This window comes from Oncorhynchus mykiss, chromosome 9 (assembly GCF_057628025.1).
Source record: "Oncorhynchus mykiss isolate SJ-2025 chromosome 9, ASM5762802v1, whole genome shotgun sequence".
Taxonomy (NCBI): domain Eukaryota; kingdom Metazoa; phylum Chordata; class Actinopteri; order Salmoniformes; family Salmonidae; genus Oncorhynchus; species Oncorhynchus mykiss.
The window spans coordinates 38589029-38606949 of NC_143030.1; the positions used below are offsets into that span (position 1 = coordinate 38589029).

The 17921-nt window shown below is 42.9% G+C and overlaps 1 protein-coding gene across 6 annotated transcripts in view; it reads right to left on the minus strand.

Moving 5' to 3' along the window:
• The window catches only part of LOC110531972 (transmembrane and coiled-coil domains protein 1), a 466184-nt gene that overhangs the window by 5879 nt on the left and 442384 nt on the right, over positions 1–17921 (minus strand). For 4 of the 6 annotated variants that reach the window (XM_090184114.1, XM_036987873.2, XM_090184115.1 and 1 more), the window contains 2 exons: positions 3700–3957; positions 690–1387 (listed from right to left, as the gene is read on the minus strand). In XM_090184114.1, the coding sequence (XP_090040240.1) occupies positions 690–1387; positions 3700–3957 (956 nt within the window). Of the gene's footprint in view, positions 1–689; positions 1388–2460; positions 2592–3699; positions 3958–4839; positions 5151–17921 lie in introns of those variants that run through there. The other 2 variants (XM_021615520.3, XM_090184116.1) reach the window with 2 other exon arrangements.

A 17921-nucleotide genomic window follows, 5' to 3' on the forward strand; every position in this document is an offset into this window, starting at 1 on the left:
ATTCGCTCAACAAAAAAAAAAGGGTCTGCGGCTGAATCTAGTTGATGATCTCTTTGGTAAAGTTTCCTCTAAGAGTTATACAGGTAGCAGTCTCAACACAGAAACAGTGTGAAATAACCAGTGGACTTAGTTCATTACAAGTCATGAAAAGATAAATACAAAGTCTTCAGTTCAGGTTGTATTCTCATTCATTCATCCACCCATTTCTTCATTAGTTATGCTTCAGACTCTTATCAAAGGTTTAAACACAGTGGTTTAACCATAGCTGTGTGGTTAATTGCGAGAACATAGTCATCAGCAGACACGCTCAAAGCTCATTAGGGTCCCTCAGTTTTGATGGTCTGTATTTGTTGCCTAAACACATCTCTCTCTCTCTCTCTCCCCTGTTAATTTGCCTAAATATATTTAAATGGAGACCTCTGTTCCTTTAGTGTCTTTACTAAATTGTCTGTACAAACACCTCTACAGTTTAGTAGTCTACAGCTGTTCTCTCTGCCTGAATGATGCATAACGGTGTTTCTGTAATTTCTGTGTATCTTTATGTTTACTGTCACTACCTTTACAACAAACATACATGCTTCCATAACACTTAAAGATAACCTCTCAAATGTTAACCTTACCCATCTTTGAATGGAGTTTTTCATACAGGTCTCTCTCCCTCTCTCGTTATTTAATGATTCTTTCCGTACCTGAATCGTTCCTCCTGTAGGGTCTGCATGATGACAGTGTAGTCCCTCTGATAGTGGCTCTTAAGTACCTCCAGACTCTCCTCTAGTCTCCCCTGGCCTTCCCTCAGCTCCTGCACTTCCTGCAGCAGCATGTCCAGGCTGGAGCTCTGGCTCCTCTCCAGGGTGTTCCTCCTGGAGCTGGGGGGGCCTCCGGGGGCCCCAGTCGTGCTGTTGGCCCCTGCCGACCCTGAGGTAGCGCTGGAGCAGTCATCCTCGCTACCGTACTTGGGACTGGACTGCAGGTGGTGGTGGCCTGCGAGGCCCAGAGACCTCCCCCCGGCCCCCATCAAACCCTCCTCAACACATGACGGGTCATCCAAGGAGTCCTTCAGCCCGGGGATGTTGTCGGCGCTGCCAAACTTGTTGCGGAACAGCGAGGCGATCTCTCGGGGCTTGGAGACGACCCCGGCGGCAGCAGAGTGCGTGGCCTGCGAGAAGCTGGTGAGGCCTCCCTTGACGCTGTCCACCACACCTTCGCTGAAGCCTGTGACCTTTGCCCCCACACCCTTTAGGCCTTGCTGCATGTCCCTGAGGACGTCCTTGGACTGGCGAGGGATGCCGTTGTGCTCCACCTCCCTCAGCTTGCGGTGGTAGTGTTCCAGCTTCCTCTGCAGCTGCTGGATGGTCTGGGCTGACTTCTGGTTCTTCTTCTCAAACACCTGCAGTTATATAGGACATTTAGATTACTGTGTTTAATATGACATTTACACTGAGTATACCAAACATTAGGAACATCTTCCTAATATTGAGTTGCCCCCCATTCCTTTTGCCTTCAGAAAAGCCAAATTTTGTCTGGGCATGGACTCTACAAGGTGTTGAAAGCGTTCCACAGGGATGCTGGCCCATGTTGACTCCAATGCTTCCCACAGTTGTGTCTAGCTGGATGTCCTTTGGGTGGTAGACCATTCTTGATACACAATGGGAAACTGTTGCTCGTGAAAAACCCAGCAGTGTTGCAGTTCTTGACACAAACCGGTGCGCCTGGAACCTACTACCATACCGCATTTAAAAGGCACTCCCATTCACGCCCTAAATGTCACACATACACAATCCATGTCTCAATTGTCTCAAGGCTTTAAATCCTTATTTAACCTGTCTCCTCCCCTTCATCTACACGTGGGTCAATACCATTTTTTAAATGCACGTACAAAGTCAGGGTCTCAACTTACTGTTGTGAGTTAGAATAATATAATACACAAGGTGCAAATTGGAAATGTGGCTGTGCATCAGCAGTCACTCAATTAGCCCATGTCAGCAAAGATGTTTTAGATTGGTAAATTAGTCTAGCGGCCAGCTATCTAAACGTAGTAAGCATGGTCAAATTACCGACCGGGATAACCCATTAATCATCAATTGTCATATTAAAAACTGAAAACATTTGCCTCCACCCTATTGCAAAATGTGTAGAATTGTAGTAGAATTGTATGAAATGAGTTATAAAATGTCAAAATATTCTCTCCGCCCATGGCAAAATGAGTAGATTTGCAGCAAACGTGCTTTAAAACTGCAACATTTTCTCTAAGCCACATGGTAAAATGTACAGAACTGCAGGAAATTAACTTTAGTGGGCCATAACAAATAACTTATTTTCTCTGTCACGAGGGGGGGGGGGACTCCCCAAAAATAGGTATGCCAAGCTTGTAGCGTCATACCCAAGAAAGCACTGAAAAACCCCATATGGAATCATGTAGTAACCAAAAAAGTGTTTAACAAACTCTTCAAAGTAGCTAACCTTGCCTTGATGACAGCTTTGTACACTCTTGGCATTCTCTCAACCAGCTTCACCTGGAATGCTTTTCCAACAGTCTTGAATGAGTTCCCACATATGCTGAGCACTTGTTGGCTGCTTTTCCTTCACTCTGCGGTCCAACTCATCCCAAACCATCTCAATTGGGTTGAGGTCGTGTGATTGTGGAGGCCAGGTCATCTAATGCAGTACTCCATCACTCTCCTTCTTGGTCAAATAGCCCTTACACAGCCTGGAGGTGTGTTGGGCCATTGTCCTGTTGAAAAACAAACAATAGTCCTACTAAGTGCAAACCAGATGGGATGGCGTATCGCTGCAGAATGCTGTGGTAGCTCTTCCTTTCCTGTGGTGGTAACTTGATGGTTTTGGAACTGCACTTGAAGAAACATTCAAACTTTCAAAGATCTTGTAATTTTCCGGATTGACTGACCTTCATGTCTTAAAGTAATGGACGGTCATTTCTCTTTGCTCATTTGAGCTGTTCTTGCCATAACATGGAATTGGTCTATCTTCTGTATACCAACCCTACCTTGTCACAACACATCTGATTGGCTCAAACACATTAAGAAGGAAAGAAATTCCATAAATTTACTTTTAACAAAGGCACAGCTGTTAATTGTAACACATTCCAGGTGACTACCTCATGAAGCTGGTTGAGAGAATGCCAAGAGTGTGCAAAGCTGTCATCAAGGCAAAGGGTGGCTACTTTGAAGATTCTCAAATATAAAATATATTTAGATTTGTTTAACAATTTTTTTTGGTTACTACATGATTCCATATGTGCTATTTCATAGTTTTGATATCTTCACTATTATTCTACAATGTAGAAAATAGTAAAAATAGAGAAAAACCCTGGGATGAGTGCTGTAGGTGTGTCCACTCCAAACTTTTGACTGGTACTGTATGTAATGTGATATTTCCGTTTTTTATTTTAATACATTTGCAAAAAAGTTGTAAAAAAAAAACAGTTTTTGCTTCGTCATTATGGGGTATTGTGTGAAGATTGATGAGATATATATATTTTTTAATCCATTTCAGAATACAGCTGTAACGTAACAAAATGTGGAAAAAGTGAGGGGGTCTGAATACTTTCCAAATGCACTGTATTGTAGTAATATATTCTATCATTTAGCAGTGCTGTTATCCAGTAAAAGTAGATCTGTCTGGTGTATTGTCATTCAACTGTTTTGTGTTTCATATCAAAACGATAAAAACTCTGCTCACCTGTTTGATGCGGGCACTCTGCTGCTTGTCAGCGTTGTTGGCCAGTTTGAGGTACTCGGCCACGTTGTTGTCTCTGGTCGTCTGCTCAATCTTGATCTGCTCGGTGAGCTTCAGGATTTTCTGCTGCAGCTGGGCGATGGCCTGCTTGGTGCGCTGGGGGTCCGGGGTGCCATCGTCACCCCCAGAGAAAGACCCATCCTCCCCACACGACACTGCCTGGGGGGTCTGAGCTAAGCCACTCACCTCTAACCGCTCAATCTGGTGGAGGAGAGGGGAATTCATGATCACAATATGGGCTCCACAAAGAAAACAGAAAAAAGGAAGCGGCTGAAAAATAACCAATTTCCTTCCATATGCCCAGACAATACTGACTGTGTAGCATGGCATGCAGGCTGAACCATAGAGGAAATCAAACATTTGTCATCAGTAACAAATTGTTAATCATGAGTGGAGGTGGATAATATCATTGAACCTAATCACTAGTGTGCCCAGTACAACGTAGGACATCATGTATGACAGGATGTCGGATTTGCGATTACAGTGTTGACATTGATTCACAGATTAGGTCTACCTACAGACAACCTTTGCTTTTTCAGGCATTCACCTGATTTCTGCCAACAAGCACCAGTTTAAAAAAATGAAATCTAAATGGGAAATGTGGTATTCGATTAGCACTCCATGATAGTTAGGAGTTAGAATAGACTGGGAACCATGAATCCCCTGAGCCCTACAACTCCAGTAGCGACAAAGTCAAGGGCCATGCTCACTACTTACTAACCTAACTGTCAACACATTCCCTGGGGCCATTCTCCGCATCAGAGACTGACACTGGCATATGCTACAGTGCACCGAACAGACAGGAGCAAGAGGGATGGGGAGAGCCAGTATATGCACGCCAAAGTTGGGAAATAGAAAACTGGCAGATTCCTCACCTGTTGGCACAATATGACTAACTGATGACATATACCACTCTGTAATGACATGATTAAAAAGAAAACCACAGCATCCGGTAATTGAGACAGCTGTAAGAAAACTAAAATCGAGTCTATTGAAACCATTATGCTCCAAAATACAGAGACACCTGATACTTTCAAAAAGACAAGGGACAGCGAAACTGCAATGCAGCGAAAACTCTCTCACCTTGCCATTCTCCAATCGGAGTACTTGTTCCCAATCCATGTTACCTTATTCCCTCAGTCGGTCTGGCGACTTCATTCATGTATCCCGCTCTGGAGCTTCGCCCCTTGCTCACGCCAACTCCCCTAATTTATGTATACAGATTTAGTGTACCTGAACCCTGACTATCCTCCTCTCCCCGACGCTCCTCACCCCCTCCCCTCGGCGTGAAAGTGGTGACATCATCCTCCTGCAATCACGCCTAGAGCCAAGTGCAAGAAGTGCTCAAACGTCAATCATTATCCGCTCATGTTCCGATTGTGATAAAAAAAAAAGACTTGTCAGAGACATTTCAAACCGCCCGCGATCTGTATTGTTCATGTTTATTTATTTCAAACAACTTGGTGGAAATAAGAGGAACATTTATTCCTTCTTTGAACACAGTAGCCTAACCCTATAGTTTCACTATGTATTTTCACCTCAAGGTTCTCGTTTCACCTGTCACACAAGAATATGAATCATATGTATTGCATATGTATTAATCAAAATGTATTGCACAATGCAAATCGTTTCTCAGAAAAAAACTGGAGGAAACAGGATGTTCTCCAAAAAAGGTCAAAACGAAAAAATCTGAACAATTTTCCGTAAACAACTTTTTGACCTTGACATGGATTTATAGAAACAAAACCCTTGGACATATAACTATTTATATAAAACTCCCTCCTTAATCTGGGTTTAATCTTTCCATTCTGAAAACAGACATTCAGGGAGGAAAAACTGACTAACAGAGTACAGAAATCAGGGTGGTTGGGAGTGTAAATTAGATAACATCAAAACTTTGCCTCTCTCTGTGCCAAACAGCAGCTGAAGAAAGGTGGCAGTGGGACAAGCTCAACCAGTCTGACAGTTTCAGGAATGCCACACACACACACACACACACACACACACACACACACACACACACACACACACACACACACACACACACACACACACACACACACACACACACACACACACACACACACACACACACACACACACACACACACACACACACACACACACACGCTCCAATTATTTTGAATATGGCATTGTTGGGCTCCCAAGTGGTGCAGCAATCAAAGGCACTGCATCTCTGCATGAGGTTTCACTACATTACCTGGTTCGAATCCAGGCTGCATCATATCTGGCAGTGATTCGGAGTCCCATAGGGCGGCGCACAATTGGCCCAGCATCGTCCGGGTTTGGCCGGAGTAGGCCTTCATTGTAAATAAGAATGAATTCTTAACTGACCTGCCTAGTTAAATCAAAAATATATACAGTTGAAGTCGAACGTTTACATACACCTTAGCCAAGTACAGTTAAACTCAGTTTTTCACAATTCCTGACATTTAATCCTAGTAAAAAATCCCTGTTTTAGGTCAGTTAGGATCGGCACTTTGTTTTATGAATGTGAAATGTCAGAATAATAGTGGAGAGAATGATTTATTTCAGCTTGTATTTCTTTCATCACATTCCCAGTGGGTCAGAAATGTACATACACTCAATTAGTATTTGGTAGCATTGCCTTTAAATTGTTTAACTTGGGTCAAACGTTTCAGGTAGCCTTCAACAAGCTTCCCACAATAGGTTGAGTCAGGTTTGAAGGCCTCCTTGCTCGCACATGCTTTTTCAGTTCTTCCCACAAATTTTCTATGGGATTGAGATAAGGGTTTTGTGATGGCCACTCCAATACCTTGACTTTGTTGTCCTTAAGCCATTTTGCCACAACTTTAGAAGTATGCTTGGGCTCATTGTCCATTTGGAAGACACATTCACTTCTGATGTCTTGAGATGTTGCTTCAATATGTCCCATAATTTTCCTCCCTCATAACGCCATCTATTTTGTGAAATGCACCAGTCCCTCCTGTAGCAAAGCACCCCCACAACATGATGCTGCCACCCTAGTGCTTCACAGTTGGGATGGTGTTCTTCGGTTTGCAAGCCTCCCCCTTTTTCCTCCAAACAAATGGTCATTATGGCCAAACAGTTCTATTTTTGTTTCATCAGACCAGAAGACATTTCTCCAAAAAGTACGATCTTTGTCCCCATGTGCAGTTGCAAACCGTAGTCTGGCTTTTTTATGACAGTTTTGGAGCAGTGGCTTCTTCCTTGCTGAGCGGCCTTTCAGGTTATGTCGATATAGGACTTGTTTTACTGTGGATATAGATACTTTTGTACCTGTTTCCTCCAGCATCTTTACAAGGTCCTTTGCTGTTGTTCTGGGATCGATTTGCACTTTTCGCACTAAAGTACGTTCATCTCTAGGAGACAGAACGCGTCTCCTTCCTGAGCGGTATGACTGCTGCGTGGTCCCATGGTGTTTATACTTGCGCATAATTTTTTGTACAGTGGTACCTTTAGGCGTTTGGAAATTGCTCCCATGGATGAACCAGACTTGTGGAGGTCTACAATTTGTTTACTGAGGTTTTGGCTGATTTCTTTTGACTTTTCCATGATGTCAAGCAAAGAGGCACTGAGTTTGAAGGTAGGCCTTGAAATACATCCACAGGTACACAGCCGATCAGAAGCTTCTAAAGCCATGACATAATTTTCTGCTATTTTCCAAGCTGTTTAAAAGCACAGTCAACTTAGTGTATGTGAACTTCTGACCCACTGGAATTGTGGTACAGTTAATAAGTGAAATAATGGGTCTGTAAACAATTGTTGGAAAAATTACTTGTCGTACACAAAGTAGATGTCCTAACCAACTTGCTAAAACTATAGTTTGTTAACAAGACATGTGTGGAGTGGTTGAAAAACAAGTTTTAATGACTCCAACCTAAGTGTATGTAAACCTCCGACTTCAACTGTATATAAATTGTGAAATCCTAATCATACAATGATGACTTTGAAACCTCCTGCTTTGGACTGGATGTGTCAATGTGTAGTTCATAGTCTACATAAATAATCTAGGAGCAGAATTACTGTTTTACCTCAATTAGCCACGAAATCCCTAGTTTCAAAGCCACTCTTTTCTTGAAGCTCTGCTGAGACATTTTCCCTACATTTTCTCCCACATAGGCCGGCACCCTAGCAATTTGAATTCTAGCCAATGAGCTTCAGCCCCTCGCATTCGAGTGACAGCTAGAAAAAGGCCTGCCCAGCATTATCCAATGAGGTTGCACGGTGGGCAGAAAGGCTCAGTGGACACAGCAAAGAGTTGCCGCATTCAAAACAACTAGGAACTCAGAAAAATATCAAATCATGACATAATAAGTGATCTTCAGGTTGGAAAGTCAGAGCTCTAGAAAGAGGCCAGAGTTCCCGAGTTGGATGACTATTCAAACCGATTTTTCCCAGTCTGATCTTGTTTTTTCCTGAGTTGCCAGTTGTTTTGAACACACTGAAGTCAGAAGTCAGAAATTTCCTAGTTCCCCGTTGTTTTGAACACGGCAAGAGAGACACAGAGAGAGCAATGGCGTGGTGCACATATCTGCACATATGTGACGTAGTACGTCATTTTTGGGGACCACTTTTGGCTCGTGAGTGCTACTTTCAGAAATACTGGCTAAAAAGTACACAAAATTACCAGAGAATCTCTTTAATGGCCCAAAAAGAGAACAAGCCTATTATTATGATGACAGCTAAAATGAAAAGTCCCAATTAACAAGATGTGCTGCCAATTGACAAGGAAATTAATCAAAGAATGAGAAAAGTTCGCATTTCAACCGTATGCCTAAAGTGAGAATCCATAGGCCTATATATCCAGATCCAAAAATGTGTCAAATTAAAGTGCATTCGTAAAGTTTTCAGACCCCTTCACTTTTTCCACATTTTGTTACATTACAACCTTGTGATAAAAAGGATTACATTTTTAAATAAGCGTCATCATTGGTAAGACTAAGCTACATGGCTTTAACTGCAGAAGTGAGATCAAAGACATGATGACACGGATTAACTGTGGCCTCAAAAACGGCCCACTAAAATAGCTGTCTGGCCACTGACTGAGATAGATAAAGGAGGGAGGCCAAGGAATGGCTGAGTCAGCTGACCACAGTGAACTTGAGTGCCCTGCGAAGCAGCGCTGAGACACAAGCTTGCCCGTGATAACGAACAGATCAGAGACACTCACAGACTGGCACAGGAGTAATCCATCCATCCCCATAAACCGGGCCTAAAACGCACGATAAGCAAGAGCATGCGTCCAGGTACAGATGCAAGAACACACACACACACACACACACACACACACACACACACACACACACACACACACACACACACACACACACACACACACACACACACACACACACACACACACACACACACACACACACACACACACACACACACACACACACACACACACACACACACACACACCAGAAAGAGGAGAATGGTAATCCCTCATTTTCCCAATGCCCCTCTCATTTATCTGAGAGTATGACCTAACTTCCATCTTGATAAAGGATTTCTGAGCTATAAGGGAGGACAGACACTGATAAGGGCTTTATGAAAGCAGACTCCTCTAATGCCCTAGAGATCCTCACCCACTCGGAACACGTTACCATGGTCACAGTGTTCCGTCTGATCCACAGAAGCTAGGGGTCAAGGGTAGTAAAGCTAATCTGGAGTGTAAAGTTCAGATCTCAAAGAAAGGAAGGAAAAGGGAGAGCGAGAGAGAAAGAGAGAGGGACCAACAGAGGTGTACTTAGCCACGGAGAAAAGATACCCTAAACTCAATACACCTGTGACGAGCACACCTTATTGTTTACGCCTAGACGGAGCATAACTATGTCTGTATACAGTAGACAATCACAAAGCACATTCACATGACAGTGCAAAGTTTATCCCTGACTGTTTCATAGGTTGAAAATGTGATACATATAATATACATATATGATACATACAATATATAGTATGTGTGTCATACATTGGACATATACCTGCACCCCTCATCCAACTAACTCTTGTCAGCCATAAATGGCTCAAGTTGAGTGTATGCATCACACTTATCAGGAGTTGACAGGTATCACCACTTCACGTACATGGTAATGAGTTACATACTGTACAATATAACCACACCCCCGGAGAACTCCACCTGACTAACCACTGTGGATATCTCTGCGACTCCCCTGTGTGTGTGTCCACCGGAATTAAGCCTAGAAATAACATCAGATCATGTGAGTGGAAATCATTTACCAGTAGTAAGTACACAGCAGACCTTACAGTGCAGGACTATTCTATACTAGGTCTAGGGAGAGCTTACTGCACAGCTCAGTATAAGATTGGCAGACTGGGAGACACTGTAATGGACTAAGGCCCTAGAATTTCCCTCTCTAGGGTCAAAACTGATTAACTGATTAACACAAGTTCCCAATGCTTTTCCTTTCCTGATCTCCTCTCCCCCAGTCTTAATGACTCCCCTCTTCTCCTCTCTTCATCCATCTCCTGCTCTTCCTCCCCATTTAACCTCCATTTCCTCTCCTCTCAGTTCCTCTCCTCTCTTCTCTACCCCTCTCCTTTCCTGATGGTCTCAGTTCCCACCCAGCCTTGCCAAGTTAAGCAGCTCTGATAGTTTTTAATGGAAATCAGCTTTATTTGTGTCTTTAATGGGTTCCAATCAGACAACAATGAGGTCCATTCAATAGCTACGGACAATTACATAACTCTGTGTGACGCTGGGCAAAGCAGCCATTTACTAAACACACAAACACACAGTTCAAGCTCGCCAGCAGCTAACTTTTGTTATGTGGAGGAATTCAGAGGGGTCTGGGAGAAAAGCCTGTTGTGTCCGCTTCCAACCGGAAAAAAAACCCACACCGACTAAACTAAACTAAACTGGGAGCCTGTTGAAATGCTGTGGCTTTCCCTAGCCCAGCCATCACAACACAGGCTTTCAGTCCTCATGACGTCAAAACAAAGTCCTCTCAAAGCTTCTCAGTACAGGCCTTTCGTCTCTTACCGCAACTCACAGTTTCTCAAATGCTCTGTTAGGTTTCAACATGGTTCATGTAACGCAAGGACATTTTTACACATTGTAGACAGATTAACATTCATAGATGCTATATATGGATGGATACAAACATGGATGTCTGTACACACATATACAGTGCCTTGCGAAAGTATTCGGCCCCCTTGAACTTTGCGACCTTTTGCCACATTTCAGGCTTCAAACATAAAGATATAAAACTGTATTTTTTTGTGAAGAATCAACAACAAGTGGGACACAATCATGAAGTGGAACGACATTTATTGGATATTTCAAACTTTTTTAACAAATCAAAAACTGAAAAATTGGGCGTGCAAAATTATTCAGCCCCCTTAAGTTAATACTTTGTAGCGCCACCTTTTGCTGTGATTACAGCTGTAAGTCGCTTGGGGTATGTCTCTATCAGTTTTGCACATCGAGAGACTGACATTTTTTCCCATTCCTCCTTGCAAAACAGCTCGAGCTCAGTGAGGTTGGATGGAGAGCATTTGTGAACAGCAGTTTTCAGTTCTTTCCACAGATTCTTGATTGGATTCAGGTCTGGACTTTGACTTGGCCATTCTAACACCTGGATATGTTTATTTTTGAACCATTCCATTGTAGATTTTGCTTTATGTTTTGGATCATTGTCTTGTTGCAAGACAAATCTCCGTCCCAGTCTCAGGTCTTTTGCAGACTCCATCAGGTTTTCTTCCAGAATGGTCCTGTATTTGGCTCCATCCATCTTCCCATCAATTTTAACCATCTTCCCTGTCCCTGCTGAAGAAAAGCAGGCCCAAACCATGATGCTGCCACCACCATGTTTGACAGTGGGGATGGTGTGTTCAGCTGTGTTGCTTTTACGCCAAACATAACGTTTTGCATTGTTGCCAAAAAGTTCAATTTTGGTTTCATCTGACCAGAGCACCTTCTTCCACATGTTTGGTGTGTCTCCCAGGTGGCTTGTGGCAAACTTTAAACGACACTTTTTATGGATATCTTTAAGAAATGGCTTTCTTCTTGCCACTCTTCCATAAAGGCCAGATTTGTGCAATATATGACTGATTGTTGTCCTATGGACAGAGTCTCCCACCTCAGCTGTAGATCTCTGCAGTTCATCCAGAGTGATCATGGGCCTCTTGGCTGCATCTCTGATCAGTCTTCTCCTTGTATGAGCTGAAAGTTTAGAGGGATGGCCAGGTCTTGGTAGATTTGCAGTGGTCTGATACTCCTTCCATTTCAATATTATCGCTTGCACAGTGCTCCTTGGGATGTTTAAAGCTTGGGAAATATTTTTGTATCCAAATCCGGCTTTAAACTTCTTCACAACTGTATCTCGGACCTGCCTGGTGTGTTCCTTGTTCTTCATGATGCTCTCTGCGCTTTTAACGGACCTCTGAGACTATCACAGTGCAGGTGCATTGATACGGAGACTTGATTACACACAGGTGGATTGTATTTATCATCATTAGTCATTTAGGTCAACATTGGATCATTCAGAGATCCTCACTGAATTTCCGGAGAGAGTTCGCTGCACTGAAATGAAAGGGGCTGAATAATTTTGCACGCCCAATTTTTCAGTCTTTGATTTGTTAAAAAAGTTTGAAATATCCAATAAATGTCGTTCCACTTCATGATTGTGTCCCACTTGTTGTTGATTCTTCACAAAAAAATACAGTTTTATATCTTTATGTTTGAAGCCTGAAATGTGGCAAAAGGTCGCAAAGTTCAAGGGGGCCGAATACTTTCGCAAGGCACTGTATACAATGAAAAAACACATTTTGAGAAGTACGTGCGCATGGCTGTGAGGTCCAACATAGATGAACACACACATACAGGCACACGTTGTATACAGGTGGAGACTCACGGTGGTGGGGGAGGGAGATGGAGAGGTGTCAGCAGTTATCAGGTTGAAGATGACCTCCATGATGAGGGGGTGCGTGCATGGAACCTCACACAGCCTCATGTGGGGAGGGGGTTATTGGGGGGGGGGGGGGGGTGTGTGTGACACCTCTTAAGGAGAGTGGGGTCTGTCCCACAGCAGGGAGGAGGACTGAGCCAAGGGTCTACTCATCACACTGGACTCACTTACTGCCTGGTCCTCTTGGAACAAGATCCACTACCACTAGACAAAGACTGTGAATAACCTCTGTAGGAGCCAATGGAATACTATCAAGACTGAGTATAGTATCTGGCCCCAGCATAAGATCCACTGAGGCAGAGTCCACTGTCCATAGTCCAGTCTGTCCATCAAACAGCTAGCCTCTGCCAAGTCCCCAACAACCAGATGTTATGGTTTCAGGGGAAATGAAAGAGTCTGTGACGCGACGTTAAGAAGGTGACACTTCATATTAACTCCTCCTCCACATTTACTGTATTGGTTGAACAGTGCAGAAGAGAACCTCTCCCAACAGTTTTCGTTTTTCTCGTCAAGACCAGTATGAAGGGGATCTAGTTTCAGGCTTTTGTTTTACACCTGCTACGTTAATCAAAGAGCAGACCCAGCTAAACCGCTACTTCGTCCAGTCAACTCAGTCACCACTGAGTCCACAGACCTAGGAGACCCTGATACCAGCCTGTCCTGCTATCAGCCTGAGAGACATAGAGCAGCAGCTCTGCTGGGTCGAGGCTTCACTGATCACACACTCTACAGAGTGGAGGGAGAGTCCAGCCAATGTGAAGCCTATGGAGCACACACACACACGCTTCAGCGAGCACAAATCCCACAGACACAGTGCTCCTGGAACAACAAGGAGTCCTCGCATTGTAGGGTCGTCTTGACGCAGCCTCAGGATGACAAGAAGTGACAGTTAACTGACTAGAGTTGACTGCAGTTTGAACGCAGGGTGACAAACTTCAGGGTTAACGAAAGGAACAGCTGACCGAAGATTGAATGCGGAGTTAACTGAAGGAAGAGTTGACTGCAGTTTGAACGCAGGGTTAAGTTTTCACAGAGTCTATAGGGCGTAAATCCACTGAGGGAGAAAGAGAGAAAGTGAGACCCTGATGACGAATGTGCGGGGAACGAGGGAGTAGGGAGGAGAAAAGAGACCACCAGGAGCTGTCAGTGTGTGTGTGTGAGTGAGAGAATGAGAAGGAGGGAGAGAGGGAGGTAGGAGGGGGAGCAAGCACACAGGGAAGGGGGCAAGGGAGAAAGTATTTTAATCCGTTACAGTTTCTGGGCCAGTGAAACTCCACAGTTGGCTAGCTGATGCAGAAAACATCTCATAAGTAGAAAAATAACTGTCAAGCCTGAGCTAATTATCTTCCACAGCTTGATTGTCACAGCCAATCAGCACTGATGGCCAACACACAGAAACCAACCAGAAATGAACCTAGCCTACATAGCCTGACCAATGAGCTTCACAGCCAGAATCTCTTAGCCAGTCACCTGCCTGAAATCAAAAGACCCTTGCATCAGAATCCTATGATCTCATCTCTGTCCCTACTGTACTGGCTACTGCCAGTGGGCCTGATGTCACTCACCACACATCCACATTCCACATACTGTAGGATACATCATGTTACAGTCCTAAACAAAACCAGTGTTGTCATGTAATTAAAGATGACTAGGTTTTCTATGAGAAAACAGAATCAGTTTTAGCTAAAAAAACAGCTCCACCATAAACACCTTCTCAGATTATACGGTCATATGACCAACAAGACCACAATGCAATGTGTGTGTGTGTGTGTTTTTGTATACCAACTGCTCACAACCAATCAGGAAGAGAAGTGAAGCGGGGCACATAGGGGGGTAAAGCAGGATGAGGGCTGACAAAAACTGAGAGGAGGGAGGGGGAGGAGGATGAAGGAGGGAGAGAGAAGGAGAGGGGATGAATACAGGCTTTAATGAGGCTTGTGGGAGGGAGGAATAGAGGGGATGAGGGACCAAGACCCAGAGAGAGGCTAGAGTTTAGGAGAAAGGTGGCTTACATAAGAGTAGGCCTCAGTCATTCTGAGGTTTCTGGGAGTGTGTGTGTCCACTCGACTCAACTCTAATTCCTGTAATGAATGAAAGGGGGCATATGACTATTTAATATGTATCAATCAATCATTCAGGGAAAGACCCGTGCCATAGTCTGACTGACCTAACTGGTTTGCAGGTGCTTTGAGAGTTAGCATCACATACATGTTGCAGACCCAGATCTGTCTCTACCTCTTAAGGATTGGACCCTTTTTTTTTAAATGTCGCCTAAAATGACATACCCAAATCTAACTGCCTGTAGCTCAGGACCTGAAGCAAAGATATGCATATCCTTGATACAATTTGAAAGGAAACAATTTTTGGGTTTGTGCATTTGAAATTAATGTGGGAGAATATAACACATTAGATCTGGTAAAAGATAATAATAATTTTTAAAAAATCATTATCTTTGAAATGCAAGAGAAAGACCATAATGTATTATTTTAGTTTAGGTGCAAATTAGATTGTGTGTGCAAAGCTGTGTGTGTGCAAAGTTTCAGATTGATCCAGTGAAGCATTTCAATACTGGACAATATTTTGTATCAAGTCTGCCCAAATGTGTTGAATTGGTCAATTGATACATTTTCAAGTACATAACTATATAGAACAAACAAAAATCATATGGTAATACAACATTTAAGTTCACACATCCCCAGGAATGTCATACATGACAGATCATTAGCTTATACAGTGGGGCAAAACAGTATTTAGTCAGCCACCAATTGTGCAAGTTCTCCCACTTAATAAGATGAGAGAGGCCTGTAATTTTCATCATATGTACACTAAAACTATGACAGACAAAATGAGAAAAAAATTGTAGGATTTTTTATTAATTTATTTGCAAATTATGGTGGAAAATATGTATTTGGTCAATAACAAAAGTTTATCTCAATACTTTGTTATATACCCTTTGTTGGCAATGACAGAGGTCAAACGTTTTCTGCAAGTCTTCACAAGGTTTTCACACACTGTTGCTGGTATTTTGGCCCATTCCTCCATGCAGATCTCCTCTAGAGCAGTGATGTTTTGGGGCTGTTGCTGGGCAACACGGACTTTCAACTCCCTCCAAAGATTTTCTATGGTTTGAGATCTGGAGACTGGCTAGGCCACTCCAGGACCTTGAAATGCTTCTTACGAAGCCACTCCTTCGTTGCCCGGGCAGTGTGTTTGGGATCATTGTCATGCTGAAAGACCCAGCCACGTTTCATCTTCAATGCCCTTGCTGATGGAAGGAGGTTTTCACTCAAAATCTCACGATACATGGCCCCATTCATTCTTTCCTTTACACGGATCAGTTGTCCTGGTCCCTTTGCAGAAAAACAGCCCCAAAGCATGATGTTTCCACCCCCATGCTTCACAGTAGGTATGGTGTTCTTTGAATGCAACTCAGCATTCTTTGTCCTCCAAACACGACGAGTTGAGTTTTTACCAAAAAGTTATATTTTGGTTTCATCTGACCATATGACATTCTCCCAATCTTCTTCTGGATCATCCAAATGCTCTCTAGCAAACTTCAGACGGGCTTTAGACATGTACTGGCTTATGCAGGGGGACACGTAGGAGGATTTGAGTCCCTGGCGGCGTAGTGTGTTACTGATGGTAGGCTTTGTTACTTTGGTCCCAGCTCTCTGCAGGTCATTCACTAGGTCCCCCCGTGTGGTTCTGAGATTTTTGCTCACCGTTCTTGTGATCATTTTGACCCCACGGGGTAAGATCTTGCATGGAGCCCCAGATCGAGGGAGATTATCAGTGGACTTGTTGGTCTTCCATTTCCTAATAATTGCTCCCACCGTTGATTTCTTCAAACCAAGCTGCTTACCTATTGCAGATTCAGTCTTCCCAGCCTGGTGCAGGTCTACAATTTTGTTTCTGGTGTCCTTTGACAGCTCTTTGGTCTTGGCCATAGTGGAGTTTGGAGTGTGACTGTTTGCGGTTGTGGACAGGTGTCTTTTATTCTGATAACAAGTTCAAACAGGTGCCATTAATACAGGTAACGAGTAGAGGACAGAGGAGTCTCTTAAAGAAGAAGTTACAGGTCTGTGAGAGCCAGAAATCTTGCTTGTTTGTAGGTGACCAACTACTTATTTTCCACCATAATTTGCAAATAAATTCATAAAAAATCCTACAATGTGATTTTCTGGATTTTTTTTCTCATTTTGTCTGTCATTGTTGAAGTGCAACGGACAAATCTTATTTATTTGCCCTCAAGTGGTTTTTAGACTGTTATTTGGCATATCAGCTTGACAAGAACAAGTGATATTTGGTATTTTATTAGGATCCCCATTAGCTGTTGCAAAAGCAGCAGCTACTCTTCCTGGGGTCCATACAAAACATGAAATATAATACAGAATGACATCCTACAGAACATCATTAGACAAGAACAGCTCAAGGACAGAACTACATACATCTTTAAAAAGGCACACGTAGCCTACATATCAATACATACACACAAACTATCTAGGTCAAATAGGGGAGAGGCGTTGTGCCGCGAGGTGTTTTTATAAACCAGGTTTTGCTGTTTACAGTGGCTTGCGAAAGTATTCACCCCCTTGGCATTTTTCCTATTTTATTGCCTTACAACCTGGAATTAAAATAGATTTTGGGGGGTTTTGTACAATTTGATTTACACAACATGCCTACCACTTTGAAGATGCAAAATATTTTTTATTGCGAAACAAACAAGAAATAAGACAAAAAAACTGAAAACTTGAGCATGCGTAACTATTCACCCCCCAGAGTCAATACTTTGTAGAGCCACCTTTTGCAGAAATTACAGCTGCAAGTCTCTTGGTGTTTGTCTCTATAAGTTTGGCACATCTAGCCCTGGGATTTTTTTCCCATTCTTCAAGGCAAAACTTCTCCAGCTCCTTCAAGTTGGATGGGTTCCACCGGTGTACAGCAATCTTTAACCACTATTATTGAACATGGAATGAGACCATGCAACTTATTATGTGATTTGTTAAGAACATTTTTACATTTTGCCGTAACAAAAGGGTTGAGTACTTATTGACTCAAGAGATTTCAGCTTTTAATTATTTTTTTATTTCTAAAATGTTCTTTGGGGTATTGTGTGTAGATCAGTGGCAAAAAATCTTAAATTAATACGTTTTAAATTCAGGCTGTAACACAACAAAATATCGAAAAAGTAAAGAGGTGTGAATACTTTCTGAAGGCACTAGGTAG